Source organism: Equus przewalskii, chromosome 16 (genome assembly GCF_037783145.1).
Source record: "Equus przewalskii isolate Varuska chromosome 16, EquPr2, whole genome shotgun sequence".
NCBI classification, from domain to species: domain Eukaryota; kingdom Metazoa; phylum Chordata; class Mammalia; order Perissodactyla; family Equidae; genus Equus; species Equus przewalskii.
The window spans coordinates 40,730,588-40,749,143 of NC_091846.1; the positions used below are offsets into that span (position 1 = coordinate 40,730,588).

The window sequence follows — 18,556 nt, forward strand, 5'->3', positions numbered from 1 at the left end:
GCTAATGGAAAGGAATGTGACAGACCACAAGGACCAGGAACTGTCGGCAAACTGGCAGGCGCAGTGATTTGCAGATGACCCAAATTATTTTCAGGCGGTTTGGCACATCTCTATATGTCACACTTACACTGCCGAGCCAAATGCATTCAATTAATATGAAGCATTTTCCTTTTCTTGAGGTAGGAACAAAACAGCAGACATTTCTTGATTGCTCTCAAATGTCCCCAAAGAGGAAGAAATTATAAGCCTCCTGTCAGTATTCACCTTTGGTTATCTCCCATGATGAGCACATGACCACCGAAAGATTCATTCCTGATTAGGGACTTATGTGCATACAGAAACGAGTCTACTGTGTGCACTGTGTGTGCGAGCTCCAAGCAAGTAGAAAATGTAGTTGTTGAAATAACCTTTTGTGATAAAAGTTTGGCATATCCCCCCTCAGTTTTGAAAGCAAGGTGAAGAGGCTCATTTTGGAAGAGGTGAAACCTTCTGCATTAGTATCAGGGGTTGACAGCCATCCATCATAATGCAGCAATTACAGCAATGACTCGCAACATGGCCCCTGGGGTTGGTGGGGCAGCCTGAGTTTCTGGAAGGACACTTATGGAAACGCAGAAATGGGAGTTTTATTTCTAAAATACCTTCCCCAATGAGACAGAATGCATGCGCTACACAGTGCAGAAAGTACTGGCTAGGGGCCCTTGCCTTCAGTCCCAGTTCTTCCCCTCCCTGGCGATGTGTCGAATAACCTGCACTGGCATGGCTTTACTCATCCTTAAAATGAATTAACCGAGATGAGTGCAAATGGCATCTCCCAACTCTAGGAATCAATGAACCCAAACGCCCTAAGAAATGTTTTTACTAATTCTAAAGAAATGCATAGGAGTCAGAAAGGCTCATAACAAAAGCAAAAAAGAATAGTGAAAAGAAAAATGCTTTCTCCCCAAATAAAGTCATTTCACTGTATTAAATTTAGGATTATGGGGGTACATTAACTCTTTCAGGCCTTGGGCAGTTTTGTGTCAAAAGAACACATCTTTACAGCTAAAAATGTACTACGTATTACAATTATAAGTTACAGCTAGCTATATAAATTTTATACACTGATATAAAATGTACCTGGTACAGGAAATTTAAGAATGTCTCCAAAGAAAAATATATTAAAGCTCCTGTTCAGTTGCATACCAAGTGCATTTTAATGTATTCATGTTTCTGAACATATGTAATACACAAATAGAATGCAATAGTATTTTGCATTTACATCCTGAATTTTAATAGATTTAGTGAGTCTCTCTGTTTAGATGGAAAAGAGTATCTTTAACAGTTACAATTTCCTTATCACTCAGTGTACTTCGAATGTATAAGCATTTCAGGCCTTAGGCTATGGTTGACACACAAATTAGAGACCAAAAGAAATGTCAAAATAGGCAAAAATAATTGTCCCACTCAGTATTGCACCACCACCAAAAAACTTGACTTCTGAAATTATCTACAAACAAAATTCACCATCTTCTGTCTTGTGTCTACTGAATGTATTCTTGTTTTTTGTTTTGGAGGAAGATTAGCTGTGAGCTTCCATCTGCTGCCAAATCCTCTTTTTGCTTATTTGTTTGTTTGTTTGTTTTGCTGAGGAAGACTGGCCTTGAGCTAATATCTGTGCCCATATTCCTCTACTTTATGTGTGGACACCTGCCACAGCATGGCCTGACAAGTGATACGGAAGTCCGTACCCAGGATCCGAACCAGCGAACCCCAGACTGCCAAAGCAGAACATGCAAACTTAACTGCTGCACCACTGGGCTGGCCCTACTGAATGTATTCATCCTAACTGAGACCTATAGTGCCTTAGGCACTTCCTACTCCCTAGTTTATTAACTCCTTTCTGGCCCCACCTGCCCTCCTGCCCAGCCTTTACCCCGTGCTCAGCCATTTCAGGTTCTCCTACAAGGACCTTATAAAGCCTAGCTCTGTAGACTTTGACCTTTGCCCTCCTTGCTTATCTTTCCGCCTGCAAAGGCCTCAACCTTCTGCTTTCCCTGCTTCTCTCCTGAGCTGACAACTATCGCTGGAGCAATTTGGAAACTGGTGTTGACAGGCTCTTCTACAAATCTGTGCTGTTCCACCTCAACTTGACCTTCCCTGGTGGTCAACCATTCCTTTAACGATCGCTTATTGACTCATGGGAGAATTCAACATGATAGCTTCTCCTAGGGCTTCAGTTCTGGCCTAAACACCTCATTTTCGGCAAATGACACCATCTGCTATTTAACTGAATCTACCGAAACCCTTATTTTCTTTATCTTTTCTCCTTTACACTCATTTCTTTTCTTTGTTAATCTCTCAGAGAAAGAACCTATCCCCAGCTTTGCCCCTAATCTTTTGCCTATTTTCTTTTACCTCTTTTTTTTCTTTAACTTTTTATTTTTTTCTGAAGAAGATTCGCCCTGAACTAACATCTGTTGCCATTCTTCCTCTTTTTGTATGTGAGCTACCGCCACAGCATGGCCACTGACAGATGAGTGGCACAGGTCCACACCTGGGAACCGAGTCCTGGGCTGCCAAAGCAGAGTGTGCCAAACTTAACTACTAGGCTACCAGGGCTGGCCCTTCTTTTACCTCTTTTTCTGTCCTGGCATCTTGCCGGCTTGCCAGCACACCAGTGGATTTTGGTCAGTAAATCATGCCCCTCTCCCTGACCATACAGACACAATTCCATTCAATTTCCCCATCTGCAGGCTCCTTCCATTGTCGAAATGTATAATAACTGCCCCCCATCATAAAACAAGAAACAAAACTCAACAAGAAAAAGAACACTTTCCCTAACCTCATTGCTGTATCTCTCAAGTGCTTATGTGTTTGCAATTTACCTTTCTTTTTGCTACCAAGTTTCTCTAATGATTAATAGCCTAATGCCTAATAGATTCCACTTCCATATCACCCTTTAAATCCTTGCGATCAACACCCTCCTCCTGACTGAAATTATTTTTTCAAGGTCACATCTGACGTCCACATCAACTAGTTACATTTTATTTCCTGGCAGCCGCGTTCTTTGTCCTCCCTCCAGCACTCATACAGCTCATCATACTTGGAAGTTTCCTCTTTCCTTGTGCATTAGGAGTTTCAGCCTGGGATGTAAGCCTTGTGCAAAAGTATGATTCAGGCATAAATGGGATGCCCAAAGCAGTGGTGACCAAACGTATCTGCACATCAGGCCTATCTGGAAAACAGGTTCTTGGGCTCACACCAGACCTCCTAAATCAGAAACTGCAATGGTGTGATTCTGAAATACTGAGAGTTTGTCAAGCATAGATCCAGAGATCTACAGGGCTGAGATTAGCTACATGAGGAAAGCACCTCATCATATGGTAAGCGGCAGGTGGTGTTTGCTGGAGGAAAGATGCTGGCACATATTAGGCTCTCAATAAATATTTGCTGAAGAAATGAATTTATGAATGCCTGCCTTGGATGTTGGAGCGAAGTAATGATTTAAATGATAATACTGTGTTTTTCACTCATTTTTTCTCCTGCTTAGTTTCCATTTTCTCACAGATGACAAGTTATTGGTGTCAGATATTTGGGACCCAAAGCAGAAACGATCGTGACCAATATAGAGAAGGTGACAGGAGTTTCCTCCTTCTTGTCTCAAAGTGTGGCATTGTGCTTTGGAGGAGACAGAAAATGTGTCATAGCTTTGGCACATCCAGAACTCTTTGCACAGCAGCAGTGCTCGAAGGCCTGGCGGGGCTCCTAGCATCTGATGTGCCAGGGGCACCAAGTGCCAACATCTTCAACAGCAGCTGATGAGAGCACCAGTGGCTTTGGAGCAACAGGAGATAGCATTACCAACAGGAGTTCCCATTAGCAGTCATGCCACCTTTACCTGGCTTAGTGCGTACTGGAAGCTTTGCTAACTGGATTAACAGAAGAGGGCTGAAGAAGGAAAAGATCAGACACCAGTTACAAGCTGAGAGAATGGAGCCTATGGAAGTACATGTCTTACAAGGTAGGAAGGGTTAATGCTAGGGAACTACTGGCTCTTACTAATACCCCGATTGCCTTTCGCTACTGATTTATATAGTCAAAGGACATGTTTGACTTTAAAAATATCATACAGTTCTGGTTCTGTCCGTTTTGCTCTCACTGCCCCTCTTTCCTTTTAAATCTTCTTTATCCTACCCTTCAATGTTAGGCATTCCCAAGAAACTTCCATTGGTCACTTCACACACTATATGCTCACTGATAATATGTAATCCCACAGCTTCGACATAATCTCTATTTACATGATAATCAACCTATAACTTCCAGTCCTGACCTCGCTCTGACCTCCAGACTCATAGTTTAGGTCAAATATAGCTGACGTGATGTCTCACTCATACCACGATTTCAACTTGTCTAACACAAGTTCGTTAGCGTCTGCCCCAAACTTCTTCTTTCTGACTCCCAATACATATTAAAAGCAACAATATTTTCACAATTATATAGGCTTGAAATCTTCCAGTAATTCCAACCCTCGACATCACAGCATTGGACACAGTTGATCACATCTTTTTTTGTGGAATTCTGTGTTTTCTTCATTTGGCTTTGAGAAAACACTTTTGGAGTTCTTCTCTGACATCATTGCGCACTCTTTCTCCAATTTCTTTGTTATGATTGCTAAGCCTCGGAGCCTTACAGGGCACAGTCCTTACTCTTCAGACCTCATCTCTTCTCTAGCAATATTCCTTGTAGAAGAAATCTCATCTAGTCTCAGTTTTCCTTTGTCTGGCTCTCAGTCAATGAAAAATCAATCCTCCTGGTGTCTCATGACAAAAATCTTGTAGTTATTTCATATGACTTTTACTCCACCCCACATCTAATGCACAACCACGTTCTGTGGGTCTTCATGAGAAACCCAAAATCTGACTCTTCTCACAACACCCTTGTCCAAATTGCCATCATTTCCTCCCTGGATTATTGCAATAACCTTCTAACTGGGCTTCCTGCTTCTTGCCTTCTGCACCTATTTTTCAAACAGAATCAGAGTGAATCTCTTAATATTTATGTCAGATTATGTCATTCCTTTCTTCACAACTCTCCTATAGCTTCCATCTCACTTTACTCACTGGATCACTGAGAATGTCTATGTTACTTAATAGATTTAGAAATAATATTATAAACCAAAATGCTGTTTGCCTTCTTACCAAACTTCATGGCTAATCTTTTCTCATTTATTTTGTTCCAAAGAATATAGGACCAACTGTACATTACCAAGAAGATGGACTATGTAACCCATAGGATAAACATTATAATATTAATAACGATAGAAATGAATAACTGTATCAGCAATAATCAATTGTGAAGAAATTACTCCAGGCCGGATGCAATACTAAACACGTCACATGTATTCTCTCATTTAACCCTCTCTACAACCCTATAATTTAGTTATTAAAATTATCCTTTCTGGCACCGTAGCCAAATTTTGTCAGACAAGCCCAGCTTGGCTAGGCGTATCTTGGACAAGTTCCTTTAGAAGACTAGAAGAAAATGGGATTATGATAGGAAGTAAGAGTGGAAAAGGAACTTGCCCATTTTATGTCTTCATATCAGGAATCTCCTACCGCTAACAATACCCAAAGCTACCAGTCATGAGGCTAGTTCTGTCCTTTCTAAGAAATTGGTTATTTACTATATACCTAAAGTAGGTAATGGGTAAAAGGAGAAGATACATGTTTGATTTATAGCTGTCTTAAAAAGCACAATATTTTCTTTAATCAGGTTAACATTTATGAAATAATAGAAAATGGGAACAGCACTCCAAATCCTCACATATTTTTGAACGCTGCTAGGTACCAAGCACTGAGCTGAGTTAGTTGATATTACCCCATTTAATCCTCACAATTACCACATAGGATATTATTATCCAGATTTTATACATGAAGAAACTGTCTTTTGAAGAGATTAACTGACATGCCCAGGATCATAAAGCACAAAATTGACTGAATCAATATTCTAAGCCATATCTTCTCTATTCAGCCCACTGCAATTCCCCATAACCAAATGAAAAACTCGCTCCCCCTTATACATTCCTTTTTCATATTGCATTCTTTCCCTCAAAGCTGGAATTGATGCTATTCAGGGACACATTCTCAAAACAGCTTCTTAACTTTAGTGACACGTTAATAGCGATTCCAACCAAAGATACCTACTTTGTCTCTTTGTAAATTATCTAATTCAAAGGTTTGACATGATCCATGCCTGTGCATTCACTTATTCTTTTTTATACCCTATAAATCAGTACTAGTCCACTCAGGTTGCCGTAACAAACTTCCATGAGATAGTAGCTTAAACAACAAAAATTCATTTCTCAGTTATGGAGGCTGGGAAGGCCAAGATCAAGGTGCCACCAAGGTGGGTTTCATTCTGAGGACTCTTCTTGTGGCTTATGAGCAGCTGCCATCTCACTGTGTCCTCACAAAGTCTCTTCTTGTGTTCCGTGGAGACAGAGAGCAAGAGAGCGAGCTCTCTAGTGTCTCTTCTTATAAGGACACTAATCCTACCCATCAATGCCCCATGCTCATGCCCTCATTTAACCTCAAATACTTCTTTAGAGCTCTGTCTCCAACTACAGCCACATTGGGGGGTAGCGCTTCACATATGAATTTGAGGGGGACACAAATTTTCAGTCCGTAACAGTAATCTATGCTGTCACTGGTGCTGCACAACACGTTCTATAACCAGTTGCTGAAAATGCTTCCAGTAGGTTACAATTCCAAAATAAAGCTGCCACTTGACACTGATCATCACAAACATCTGGAAACTTACAGATAGATCACAACACTGTGGAACATTTAAATGGATTCTTCCATTCTGATCTATCCATTAAATGATAACCACGACCTAATGCACAGTCATGATCAATACACATGTTCATAGTGGCTGTAAAGCAGCCTCTCTAACCAGGGAGGGTAATCCTCCATTTTACAGATTTGAAGAGCCAATCAATTAAATGCTGGATAAGGTCAAATACTATTGATTCTAGATTCAATGAAATCCCTTCCTTTACCTTCCTTTCTTTTGATTTTTCTTGTGATCTAAGTATGGTTTCCTTAAAATACATTTTTTACTGTAGCTCACTTACATACTGGTAGAAAGCGAGTGGTCCTCAAAAAACATAATGATTCCCTGGCACTGAAATCAATAGGGTTATAAAACCTTGAAGGCATGAAAAGGTTGAAAAATAAAAATATTAATGCCTAAATTTCAAGAGCATACTTAAGAAGTAGAATTTAAGAGATGCCCATTGCTAACAGGAGGTAGGTAGTTCATACATCAATTTAGACAGCTTCCTGCAGTGTATCTGTGAGTGTCGAAAATAAAACAACATAAGGAGACTGTTAATGACGTGTTTAAGTATCACTCTTCATTCAACTCTGATTTTTGAGACAATTTCAGGTTATTTCTTGAAAGTGCTCTCAGTGCTCATAAGGCAATTTTATATACACTTTACTATTTATTCTGTACCGCTTTTGATTTTTACTGACACTTTATACAGTTGATAACCTTTTTAGATTTTCATCTCACAGCCAAGGCAAGTCTTCTATGCTTATTTAATACAATGATATTTTTCATCTTCATAAAAACATAATAAGATGGTTTTTGTGCGTGAAACAATGCATTTTAGGGCTCTGTCTGTGTTTGAGTCTCAGATACTTAAGTACATTCCCCTGTCTGGAGAAAGAACTATTTGCCGCTGTATTTTTATCTAACTGGCTCCAGGAAGTAGTAAATAGAGAATTGTAAATATCGCATGCTTGGAAAAATTCCACCTGGCACAAATCAGTCACTAGGTGGCTAAGTATTGTGAACGGAAACAACTGGCAGGAAGGAAAATCCTCTTGTTAGAATCCAGCAGCACATGAGAGCTCCACGTTAACATGGAAACAATTTTTTTTTTTGAGTAGCTTTGATAATGTTTTAATGAAAACAACACTCCTTTCCCTTTTTACTTCTCTCTTGGTCTCTTCATAACCAGATGCATTTTGAACTTGATTTGAGTGGGTTTTCTTTTCTTTCCTTTCTTTTTTTTTAACCTTACCCAAAGAAAAGTTGGAAAACATAAGATTAAATATCAGATTCCCTCTGATTTTCCAGGAGATTTATTCTGTAATTGCAAATCTCTTTGACATATTTTTAAAAAGAGAGATATTCTTTTAATCATTTCAAAAAGGCTGAAATAAAATATGAAGGTATTTAACACCACCGTAATCCATTAAAGAAACTCTAATGTGGCTGTCTCTTGCTTTTAAGATGAAAGTGAGGGTTTTTTTGTTTATTTCTTTTGTTTTGTTTTTAATGAGAAAAATTATATGACCCAAAGATCTTGAGAATGGTATTCTTAAGTCTAATTTCCTCTATTAGTTGCAAACCTTCTTTGGAAAAAAAATCAACACATCTCTTTTTTTTCTAAATGTAATTAAGTAATAGTAGAAAGTGACAAACACTTTAGAATAGGGACAAAAGTAAAAAAAGAGAATGGAAAAGAGTTGCTGCTGCTGAAAAAATGGATTTTAAGGAAATCATGCCTAGAAAATAAAATCAAAAGTAGAAAAGCTTTCATTTTGACAAAGATGTTTAGCTAAGTAATAGAAATGCTCTTCCCTCTTTCCACCACCATTAGGCCCACTGCATTTAAGAGCTTACCTTGAATTTTCATTTAAACTTACCTCATTCAATTTTTGCCTGGACATACAAGGCACACGTCATTATCACCATTGCACTGATCAGAGATTAATTCACTGCATGTCAGGACGGATACTGTTCAACCTTTGATATGCATACAAATTGTTATAATGCATAGCCTGATACAGTAAGTCTAGGATGAGGCCTGAGTGTCTGCATTTCTAACAAGCTCTCAGGTGATGTCCATGCTGCTGGTCCATTGACCACACTAGAGTGACAAGGCTAGAGTACAAGCCGAAGGCAAGTTTACACAATTCAGTCTAACAGCACATTTATAGATGTGTCATTGACTGTGTATAGCATTTTCTCATGTTAGTAACAACCTAAGTCAAGTGAACACTGATTTTTCTCCCCCACTTTCATTAGGAAGCAAGTATAGTGGGTCCTCCTTATTCACCATTCTGTATTTGCGAATTCACCTACTTGCTAGAATTTCTTTGTAACCACAAAAATCAATGACCACACTTTTTTAGTCATGCACATACTCATGCACAGAGCAGAAGAAAATTTGAGTTCCCTGATGTCCAAGTTCACAGCTGAACTTCAACAAGGTGACTTTCTGCCTTCTTGTTTCAGCTCTTACATTATAAACAAGTGTCCTTTCTAGGTCTACTTACTGTTACATTTTTTGCATTTTCGTGCTTTTTGTTGGTGATTTCACTGTTTGAAATGACCCCAAGCATAGGGCTGAAGTGCTGTCTAGTGTTCTTAAGAGAAGGGCTGTGATGTGCCTTACGGAAAAAGTGCATGTGTTGGATAAACTTTGCTCGGGCATGAGTTATGGTGCTGTTGGCCATGAGTTCAATGTTAATGATTCAATGATATACATTAAATAAGGTGCCTTTAAACAGAAACACACATAAAACAAGGCTATGTATTGATTGTTTGATGAAAATATTGTGACCAGATGCTCACAGAAACCTAACCCTGTATTTCCCCAAGGAGCAATGATTCAGTGTTGGCTAATTCAGTGCTTATGGTGACTTTATAGAACAAAACCACTGCAAATAACAAGAACTGACTCAGGAGAAAACTTCAGTAGAAACATACACTCCAAATTGATGTCCGCTCTGACTAACAATATTCCCTTTTGGGTGTCCACTCCAACCGACTCTCAAACCAGATGCTTCCAAACTATTTTTAAGCAGTAAAAAATAGCTTATTAAATGAACACTTGTGTGGAAAACAACAAATACTACAGACAAAGTGAAACTTTATTAGAATAAATAAATTCTATGCATTAAAAATTAAAATATTTACTAAAAGAAAAACCATTCACCATAACAAAAGAACTATTGGTGAGCTCCAATGTGTTAATGATTTGAAAATACAGTATGTTTAAATGAATACTTTTAAAATTACAGCCTTAAAACCATATAAAACATTTAAAACTAAAATGCCTTACAGAATCTCTAAAGTCCCTTCACAGAGCTCCTGAATTTTAAAGGTTAGCTTGAAAACCATTCTTTTAAACAATCTTCCTCTTTAGGTATTTGACAAGGTCATCAATTTCTACAATATACTTCCTCTTCCAACTGCTGTCTTTGATAAACCAAAATCTGTTTTCTTCAAGCCTCTTCTACACATCCCTTATATAGGATCTCTCATTATATAACGTTGTCTTTCTCACTGATATTTTCTTTTTTTGTCAATCTTTTTGATCACACTGAAAAACAAATGAAGAGTTTTAAAATTCATCATTGTGTCAAAGACAATAACATAACTTCTTCACAAAAGGCAAGTAAAACAAAGTGCAAAAGCAAAGATGGTGCGTCAGGACCATAACAGTGATTGTATTGGGTCTAGTTAGAGTAAATTAAAGACTATTTTTTAAGAGCAAAAGGAGATCCTACAATTACAGCCAAATCACTTACCCACTGAACAACTATATGCTAAGCACGTGTATCTTATTTAACTCTCCCAGCATTCCTGTGATGACTGGACTATCATATGAGGAGACTGATGTGTAGTGCTTGGGCTATTTGCTCTAGGTCACAAAGTTAGTGCCTGGCAGTTCTGAAAAGCAAGCCTGGTGTGTACTCCAAGGCCCATCTTTCCATTCCTCTGTACCATTGTGCAGGAAAAAAAATTAGAAAGATAAGTAAGGTATATTCCCTGCCACTACAGAACTCACGACTTCTCAGAAGAAAAGAAAAGAAGCACAAAGTGTGACAGGCAAAACACGATCAGGCTTTCAGACAACTTAAGCAAGATAAATACATTCAGAAGACCCACTCAAACTGTCATAAAGAAGGCTGCACCAAGATGGGCTTTGGTGAGCGGGCACGATCCTGATGGGTAAAGAGAAATGTGGATAGCATTTCTAGCAAGAGAAGTGGAGAGAACTGCTACATACAAACAGAAAAGTAAAAGGCTTGAGTGAGGACATTGGTGAAATCAGATTTTGTGAATCTGAGTATTTCTTCAGGGCAATGTTAGGGAGATAAACCTTGAAAGGAGAGTTGTAAGGAAAAGTGAATGTGTTTTCCCGGTGAACGTAGGGAGTCCATTGTCTACTCTAACAGTGATTAGCCACAGATGCCAAAATGAATGAAACAATTTATCAATTAATTCTTTGAGTAATTTAAACCAGCAGCCTCTCAAACCCACTACAGCCACTTTCAGGCTCTTCACGGAAGAAGGTAAATCATAAACATAGGTGCATAGTTGACAGCATGTGTAAAAATGGCCATTGCTAAATTGCATGCAAAGATTCAACCTCACATGATTACTTCCTCTCAGATGTCTATCCCCTGCACTGTTAGACCACAAAGAATAGAAATTATCTCATGATCAATGTTTAGTAGATTGCTGAGGATACACTTTGTTTAAAACTCACTTGTATGCTCAACAACTTCTCTACAAATGAGAAAACAAAATTTAGATAACTATAAACAACTTCTGTGTTGTATACATACCTTTTGATATTAGCAGAAATGCCCTTCAAATATACTCTATATCATATACGTTTAGGCATTTTGCAGTAAGTTTATCAATGTAGAAAGCTCACAAGATTTTTAATTTTATTGTCACAGTAAATGGAATGAGTGTATTGCTTCTACAACTAGCATAAAAATATTCATCAGTAATATACTGTGAGTAGGGCAACATAAATTGTAATGCTAATTAAAATTAGAATTTGATACAATGTAAGCAATAGACTTAAATTGCTTACCAAAACTGAGTTTAAGTTGATGATTATGTAAGATAACGCACTGATAATTTTATCATTTCCCAAATCCAACATGCAGTAAATTATTAATAATTTTAATTTAAACAAAACTACTAATTAAAGGAAAATATCAGTTTTATCAAATGTTAATAGCATGGTCTTTTTATATCAGTATGGTATGTTTGGTAGGATTTTAATTATTTTCTGCATCTTTATTACCCTTTCTCTGGAAATAAAGTATTTAAAATGTTTGAACTAATTTACTAGATTTCATATAGCTATTTTTACATAGAAATAAGACACAATTTTATTATAATAAGGTATATATATATTTTTTTCACAGCTTGCACGATGGAAAAAGTCCTTCATAAATTCAAAAATGATTTTAAAACTGGTTAAATTCAATTTTCTATACTGGGCAATTACAAACTCTCATTTAAAAAATTAGTAATCAATACATATGGAAAGCTCTCTTTTTCAGGATGTGCATTGATGTTTATGAATGCTGATTTGGATTGGATTTATTTTTTATAAACCATTACAAAACAGTTGACAACTGGATTTCAACATTAGTATAAAACCTGATTATGTGAGAGAATAAGAGAGCAAATCTGTCTCTCCTACACAAAATAAGTGTATTGGTACATTATGGGCTACCTCCATCTTCAACCTAACTATTAGTCCATTAGTTTCACAGTGTGTGTTTGTTTGCCCACGCTATTTTTCATACAAGGACAAATGACCTCTCCCAGGGTGATTTCTAAACAGAAGTCCATAAAATGTTAACATACAAAATGCCACCTTCATTTTCAGTTTCATTTTAAATGCTACAAACTATGTGTTTTTTCTACAGTTTCCCTTCCCACTACTGTTTGGTAAATAATATTTTTTCCTGTGAAATCATATAAACTAGTCCTAAAATTCAGGCAAAAGATACTTGTTAACAGTGAGTTCACATTATATTGTTTTCTTGGGCTTCTTTTTGACTACTTTCAAATATAATCAAGCCTGAGGGATATCGTAGGAGTAAAATACAACATGTAAAGGATCACAGATCACATTGAGTGACATAATTTCACAGTTTCATCATAAAATTGACTACATTTTAGATGCCTAAAATTTTAATTCAATACCTAAAAGCACAAGAAAAACATCACATTCCTTATTATATCATTTTTCCTCTGAAAGATATTTGCGCCATCCTGAAGGTTTCTTAGTTTGAAGGAATGTCAGCATTCCACAAAGGCTTGTGATATTCTTCATTAGCTATAATACAGTTAAAAGGTAGCACCTGCAATATATCAAAGTATTGGAAGATTGCATTAAAACTTATGACAGTTACAGAGTTTGGTGGGTGTTGGTTATTTTTCCTCCCCAGTATTCTAGGGTCATCACTCATAATAGTGAAAAGTATAGCATAAAAGGGAAAAAAATTCAGAATGTTCCTAAAAATAAAATAGAAAGCCCTCAGGAGCCCTTTCAGAACAACAATAAAAAGTATTGCTAGCTGTAAAATTTGTAAGCAGGTTCCATCCTGTCGGCACAGAAACAATGAAGATGAATTACATTCTACGGGAAACATTGAGAGTGTCTGGTAACATAGTGGCAAATCTACTACATTGAGGACAAAGCACAACTATTTCTTCTGTGTCTTAAGTTGAAGGTGGCAGAACAGGAAGGTATGAATTAAATGGAAACAAAGCACCATCTTTAGATATTATCTCCTTAACCATTCAATTCACTCATTCGGCCATTGTTCAGACTATTCAGTTATCAGAATCTCTGTTATTACCTCTGAGCTCATAATCAGTATATAATTCCCTGTGTTAAAGGTATAAGTATGTATTCTTCTAATACAAAATAGATGAATATAAGTTAGAGTGATGGCAGTTATTTATATCTCTTTCAAGTATCTCTAGGTGTGATGTGAAAGCAAGAGTAAAGTTTGTTTGGCTAGCTCTAAGCAAAGGTGCTTTTGTTTCAGGTGGAAGGACATTTGATCTACGTGGGAGATGTGGCAGCTGGTAAGATACGTTGGGGAGGACCCCACAGTGCCCTGCGGAGCAGACCTACTACATAGAGCCTCATCTGCACAAGAATTAAGAGTCCTATTTTGCATATGTCCTTGTTTGATGCCCTGGATAGTAGTGTGGTAGCTGAAAAGACAAGCTGCTAAAATGAGAAATATGTGGATGGGCTTGTTTTGAAAAAGCTGATGCCCACCTTGATGGCAGGTTGTGTGTTTAACAACAAACTTTCCATATCCTAAACCAAGGTCAGCATATGCAAAGTGAAACTCACACCACAGCAGAAATGGGGAGAGTGTTTATTAAACCTTAACTGTGATTCTCAAAGGATATTTTGGTGTGCAATATGCCTGCCCTCTACTAAAACAGCTTGATTTTTAATTTAAGTTTAAAACTCAGAGGTTTTCTTTCTCATGTGTTTATGAATGTTAATTAAAAGAAACATCAGATAGTTTGAGCAACTACTTAGAGTCTTTATTTGACAATATTTGAAAGTTGGTTTCCTTTTATGCCAGTACTCAAATTTTCTACCTATAAGTAATGAATGTGGCTTGAGTCAATTGTACATTAAAAATTGAAAGTAATATTAGGTTCTCTGAAAATCACTGAAAATTGCCATAAGTCATGTTCCAGAGTCTCAATGATTGATTGCATTAAAGTGGTAGTGGAATTCAAGGTGAACTGAAATAAATGTTAAATGAAGGTTCTTTTTAACCTCATCAATACCTTTTTAATACATCAGTTTTTTGTTTTTTTTTTGAGTTGGAGGGACAACTAATAGTAACCAATTCTCCAATTACCCAGCACTAGATACGGAATTTGTTTGAGTACCTAATAATCTCTTAAACCTTTGCTTTTTCCAGCTGAGCTCATTTTTGATGGAACACCATTGAGAACAATAGGTCACTGAGAGCAAATGAAGTGCGGCTACCACTGTGTTTCCTCAAGTGTTCTCATATAGCCCAGCGCTGGATGGCTGATGAGGTAATCTGCATAATAACATGGCCCTAGTGTGTTTCTATTAACTCAATGGGGCATTGACTATATACAAAAGCACCACTGGTATCTATTAAGCGGACTGGATCTACAGACCCACAATGACTTTACTCATCCGACAGGAAGAGTTGTGCACTAATCTCATAATTATACCCCTTTACTCCTCCACTCCGTTCAAATTTTGTCTGTTGGCAGTAAAATAAGTATCATTCCGAGTATAATTCTAATTAAATGAGTTAAAATGCACTGTTCTAATTATTTGCATATGTATGCCATGTGGACTACATTTCTGTAAATAATTATTAATTCAAATTAATGAATTTTAAAGCAAACATATCTAAAACAATACAGACTAGTATTCACATGGAGCTAGAAATAGGTAAAAAATGTGATTTAATAAATACATTAGTCTTTCACGTCATTAGTTTTTCTTGCTGAAAAGGATTCTCTTTTTCTAATATGTCACTCATTTGATATCTCCAGTGCGAGGAAAATCCTAGTAAAGATGAGATTTCAAAAGTGAATACTTGGACTAATTTTAAAGCATATATTTCAAGATGTTTTCTATGCTCGAGAAAGGAGTGAAAACCAAATATCTACCACATAAATTCAATGCATTTTATCTATTGATCACCAAGATATATGTTTTAGGTAAAATAAGTTTCAACCTATAAATGACTTAAAATATTGGATTTTTTTTTTTTAAAAAGTATATAGTATAGGACAAGCTTATCAAAAAGTGTCCAGGTTTATGTGCAGTGATAACTACTGTCTCCAGGAGTGTTTGAGCAGCTACCCAAAATTCCTTACTTGGCTGTCTAATGAAATACTATTTCTTGGCTTATGTTAAAATCAACATTTTTAAACATAAGAGAAAAAAATCTCTTAATTTTGCAATGTCAGATTTTTAAATTGATAAGATTTTGAGTAAATTAGGCAGAGTTTTATTTTCAATCCCTGGTCAAGATTTTGGTTTATCTTCTTACTCTGACAGCACTTCGGAAATTTTAACTGATTTTTATTAGGATCGCTACAGAGGACTAAATGTCATTAGAATGCACTTTAAATGTGATCTGCATTTCCTCTGTTATCATTCAGTAAAATCAACCAATAACATTTTCAAAAGGATAGAGTTTCTGTGTGTTTTAACAATAATTTAAAATCTTTTATAAGTTTAAACCCAGTCTATCAACTTAACACAAGTTCTTTCCCAATGATATGTAAACATAATGGAAACCTGTCTTTTAGTCAAAATTGTTGTTTCATTTAGTACTCCTGTGTGAGAACTACAATTCAAGAATATCTAGGTTAAGCATTAGTCAAATTTTGGGCCCTCCCATCGGGGAGCTATTCTCAAAGTCATTATCACGGGATTATATCAACATTGGATGGGATTCTGGAATGAAAGTCATTGATGAGAATGTATGATGATGAAAGCCTCTATCCATTGTGAGAAGCCTCTATCTGTGGGTGTGCCCTTCTGGACGTTTTCTTTGTGTGAAATAAAATGATTAGCAGTTTACAAGTTCCCAGAGCTGAGGGAAGTATGTATGCGTGTTTCTCTTCCCTTCTCTCTCGTCTCTGACTCTCTCTCTGTTGTGTACTCTCTCTCTTTTTCTTTCTCCATCTCTCTGTCTCAGTCTGTACTTGGCTTTGGTTGTGGAGGTGGTTGAGGGGTGTGTGTGTATGCATGATCTTGGAAACTGATCAACAATGACCAATTGAGGGATAAAGTGTAATAAAAGGACAACCATATCATGTACTATTTGCAGCTCTTGTGCTAACTATGAGCAATATCTTACACAAGTCACATACTTTATCTAGCTTGTATCTCCCCTCATCTAAAAATGGAGATGATTAGGTAAAGATCCTTTTTTTTCTTTGTGATTCTCATTGTGACTAAACAATTGAAACATCTTTTAGATTTATTTTATTTCTCATTTTATCGCATCATTAGATTTTTATCCATTGATAAATTAGAAATACAATATATTTTCATGTATCTTTTAAGTCCTTTGACAAAAAGGAAAAGGATCAAGACCAAGATTGCCCACTAGAATATCAAGATTAAGCATTAGCCACAAATCAGTTGAGAACCACACGTATCAGTTTCAATGGAAATAAAAAGATAAGCCATGAAATTAGAATAAAGAAAATTATAAAACAGAAGTTTGGTATTAAAATAATATTTTTGGAAAGTTTACCCCAAGAGGTACATCCTTAAAATTTAAGGAAAAATTGTGAATATTATTTCAAGTTCTTTTTGCTTATTTTATAGATTCAAGACAAACTCCATAGTAAATTCTATAACCAAAATATGTAACATCCAGATGGCAGAGTTCAATTTTACTGAATTTCATATGAGAAAATGAACTTAAATATGAGCAACTATATTTGTACATGTAAACATATTCCATTCATGCATAATGCATTCTCTTCCCCATGTCAATGTGTACATATCTCCATGCACATACATTGAGGTTTGGTATAATGATGTTGAACCTACTACTTTCACAGTTTCTAAAGAAACAAAGTTTATTTTCTCATTTCTTTTTTACCTTTGTGTTTATTTTATTTAAACACATATTGGTACGGTGGAGCAGGTTTGATAAACTATCCTTGATTCAACTGTCTACAAATATACCTTTAGCCATGGAGCTGGGGGAGGAAGAGGCCTCAAACCTTCCTTTATGGTTGACTATTTGATCAGTCTAAGCCCTCAGCAAGTCTTCCATCACTGGAGCTTTAATACTGATGGTAATTGGTAAATATTTAAGATGTTTATACTGAAAAGAAGATGATTTCATTTTAACGGCTGTCTGAAGCATGATCCTATCCAGCAGTAAGTTTATTTTTTTAAAGTCTTCTTTGAAGAACTAATATACTTAGGCTATATGAGGAAATGATTAGGAGTATCTCCTTTCTACCCACTGCATTAAATTTTCTAATTTTCTGACAGCTAGAAATACATTACCAGTGTACAGAGAAAACGGAATGAAATCGAGAGTGAAACCCCACCACAGATTAAGGAAAGAAAATGATTTCTAGAGAAGAAAAAAAACTTTGGAAAGAGAAAATAGCGAGATACTGCTACAACCTTCAAAAATGTGAGTCAAAGATTGATTTTCTTGCATTCTGCAAAGTAGATGCAAAGAATATGCTGAAAACAGGAGAGAATGTAATTGTACAACTGCCAAGGTGAATTGAGGACTCAAGTCAAATAGAGGCTCTGATGCTAACAAATTCAAAACCAGAGACAGGCTCAGGAGATATTTCTCACAGACCCTTCCATCCCTTTAATTCTGTAGCTCTGCATTTCAGAAAGGATGGGTGCATACTCAGACGTGGTTTTTATCATGACTCTCCTTTTTAGAGCATCAGCCCTTCCTTTGAATTAAAAGGCAGTAACACAAATGACCTTAATTTCTTTCATTTTATACTGCACATAGTTGGAGTAAATATACCTCGCTCTCCTACACTTGTTCAGTACCCTCTTTTACTCTAGTTTCTGGCTCGTCACACTGCAAGAGTGAATCCCCTACAACAGGCAGGAACAGAACAAGATTCCCTCTTGGAGAAACGTCATCTAACGTCTCTTGTAGTTCAGGTGATGTGTCACCTCTGGAGAACAGGGTTGTCTGAC

The 18,556-nt window shown here is 36.7% G+C and overlaps 1 protein-coding gene across 12 annotated transcripts in view; it reads right to left on the reverse strand.

Annotated features, from left to right (window-relative positions):
• PCDH9 (protocadherin 9) overlaps nt 1-18,556 on the reverse strand; it is an 880,956-nt gene that overhangs the window by 44,092 nt on the left and 818,308 nt on the right. For 2 of the 12 annotated variants that reach the window (XM_070578890.1, XM_070578889.1), the window contains exon 5: nt 10,365-10,384. The exons of the other annotated variants lie outside the window; for them this stretch is intronic. In XM_070578890.1, coding sequence (XP_070434991.1) covers nt 10,380-10,384 — 5 coding nt within the window. In that variant the 3' untranslated portion in view covers nt 10,365-10,379. Of the gene's footprint in view, nt 1-10,364; nt 10,385-18,556 lie in introns of those variants that run through there. 12 annotated transcript variants of the gene reach the window in all.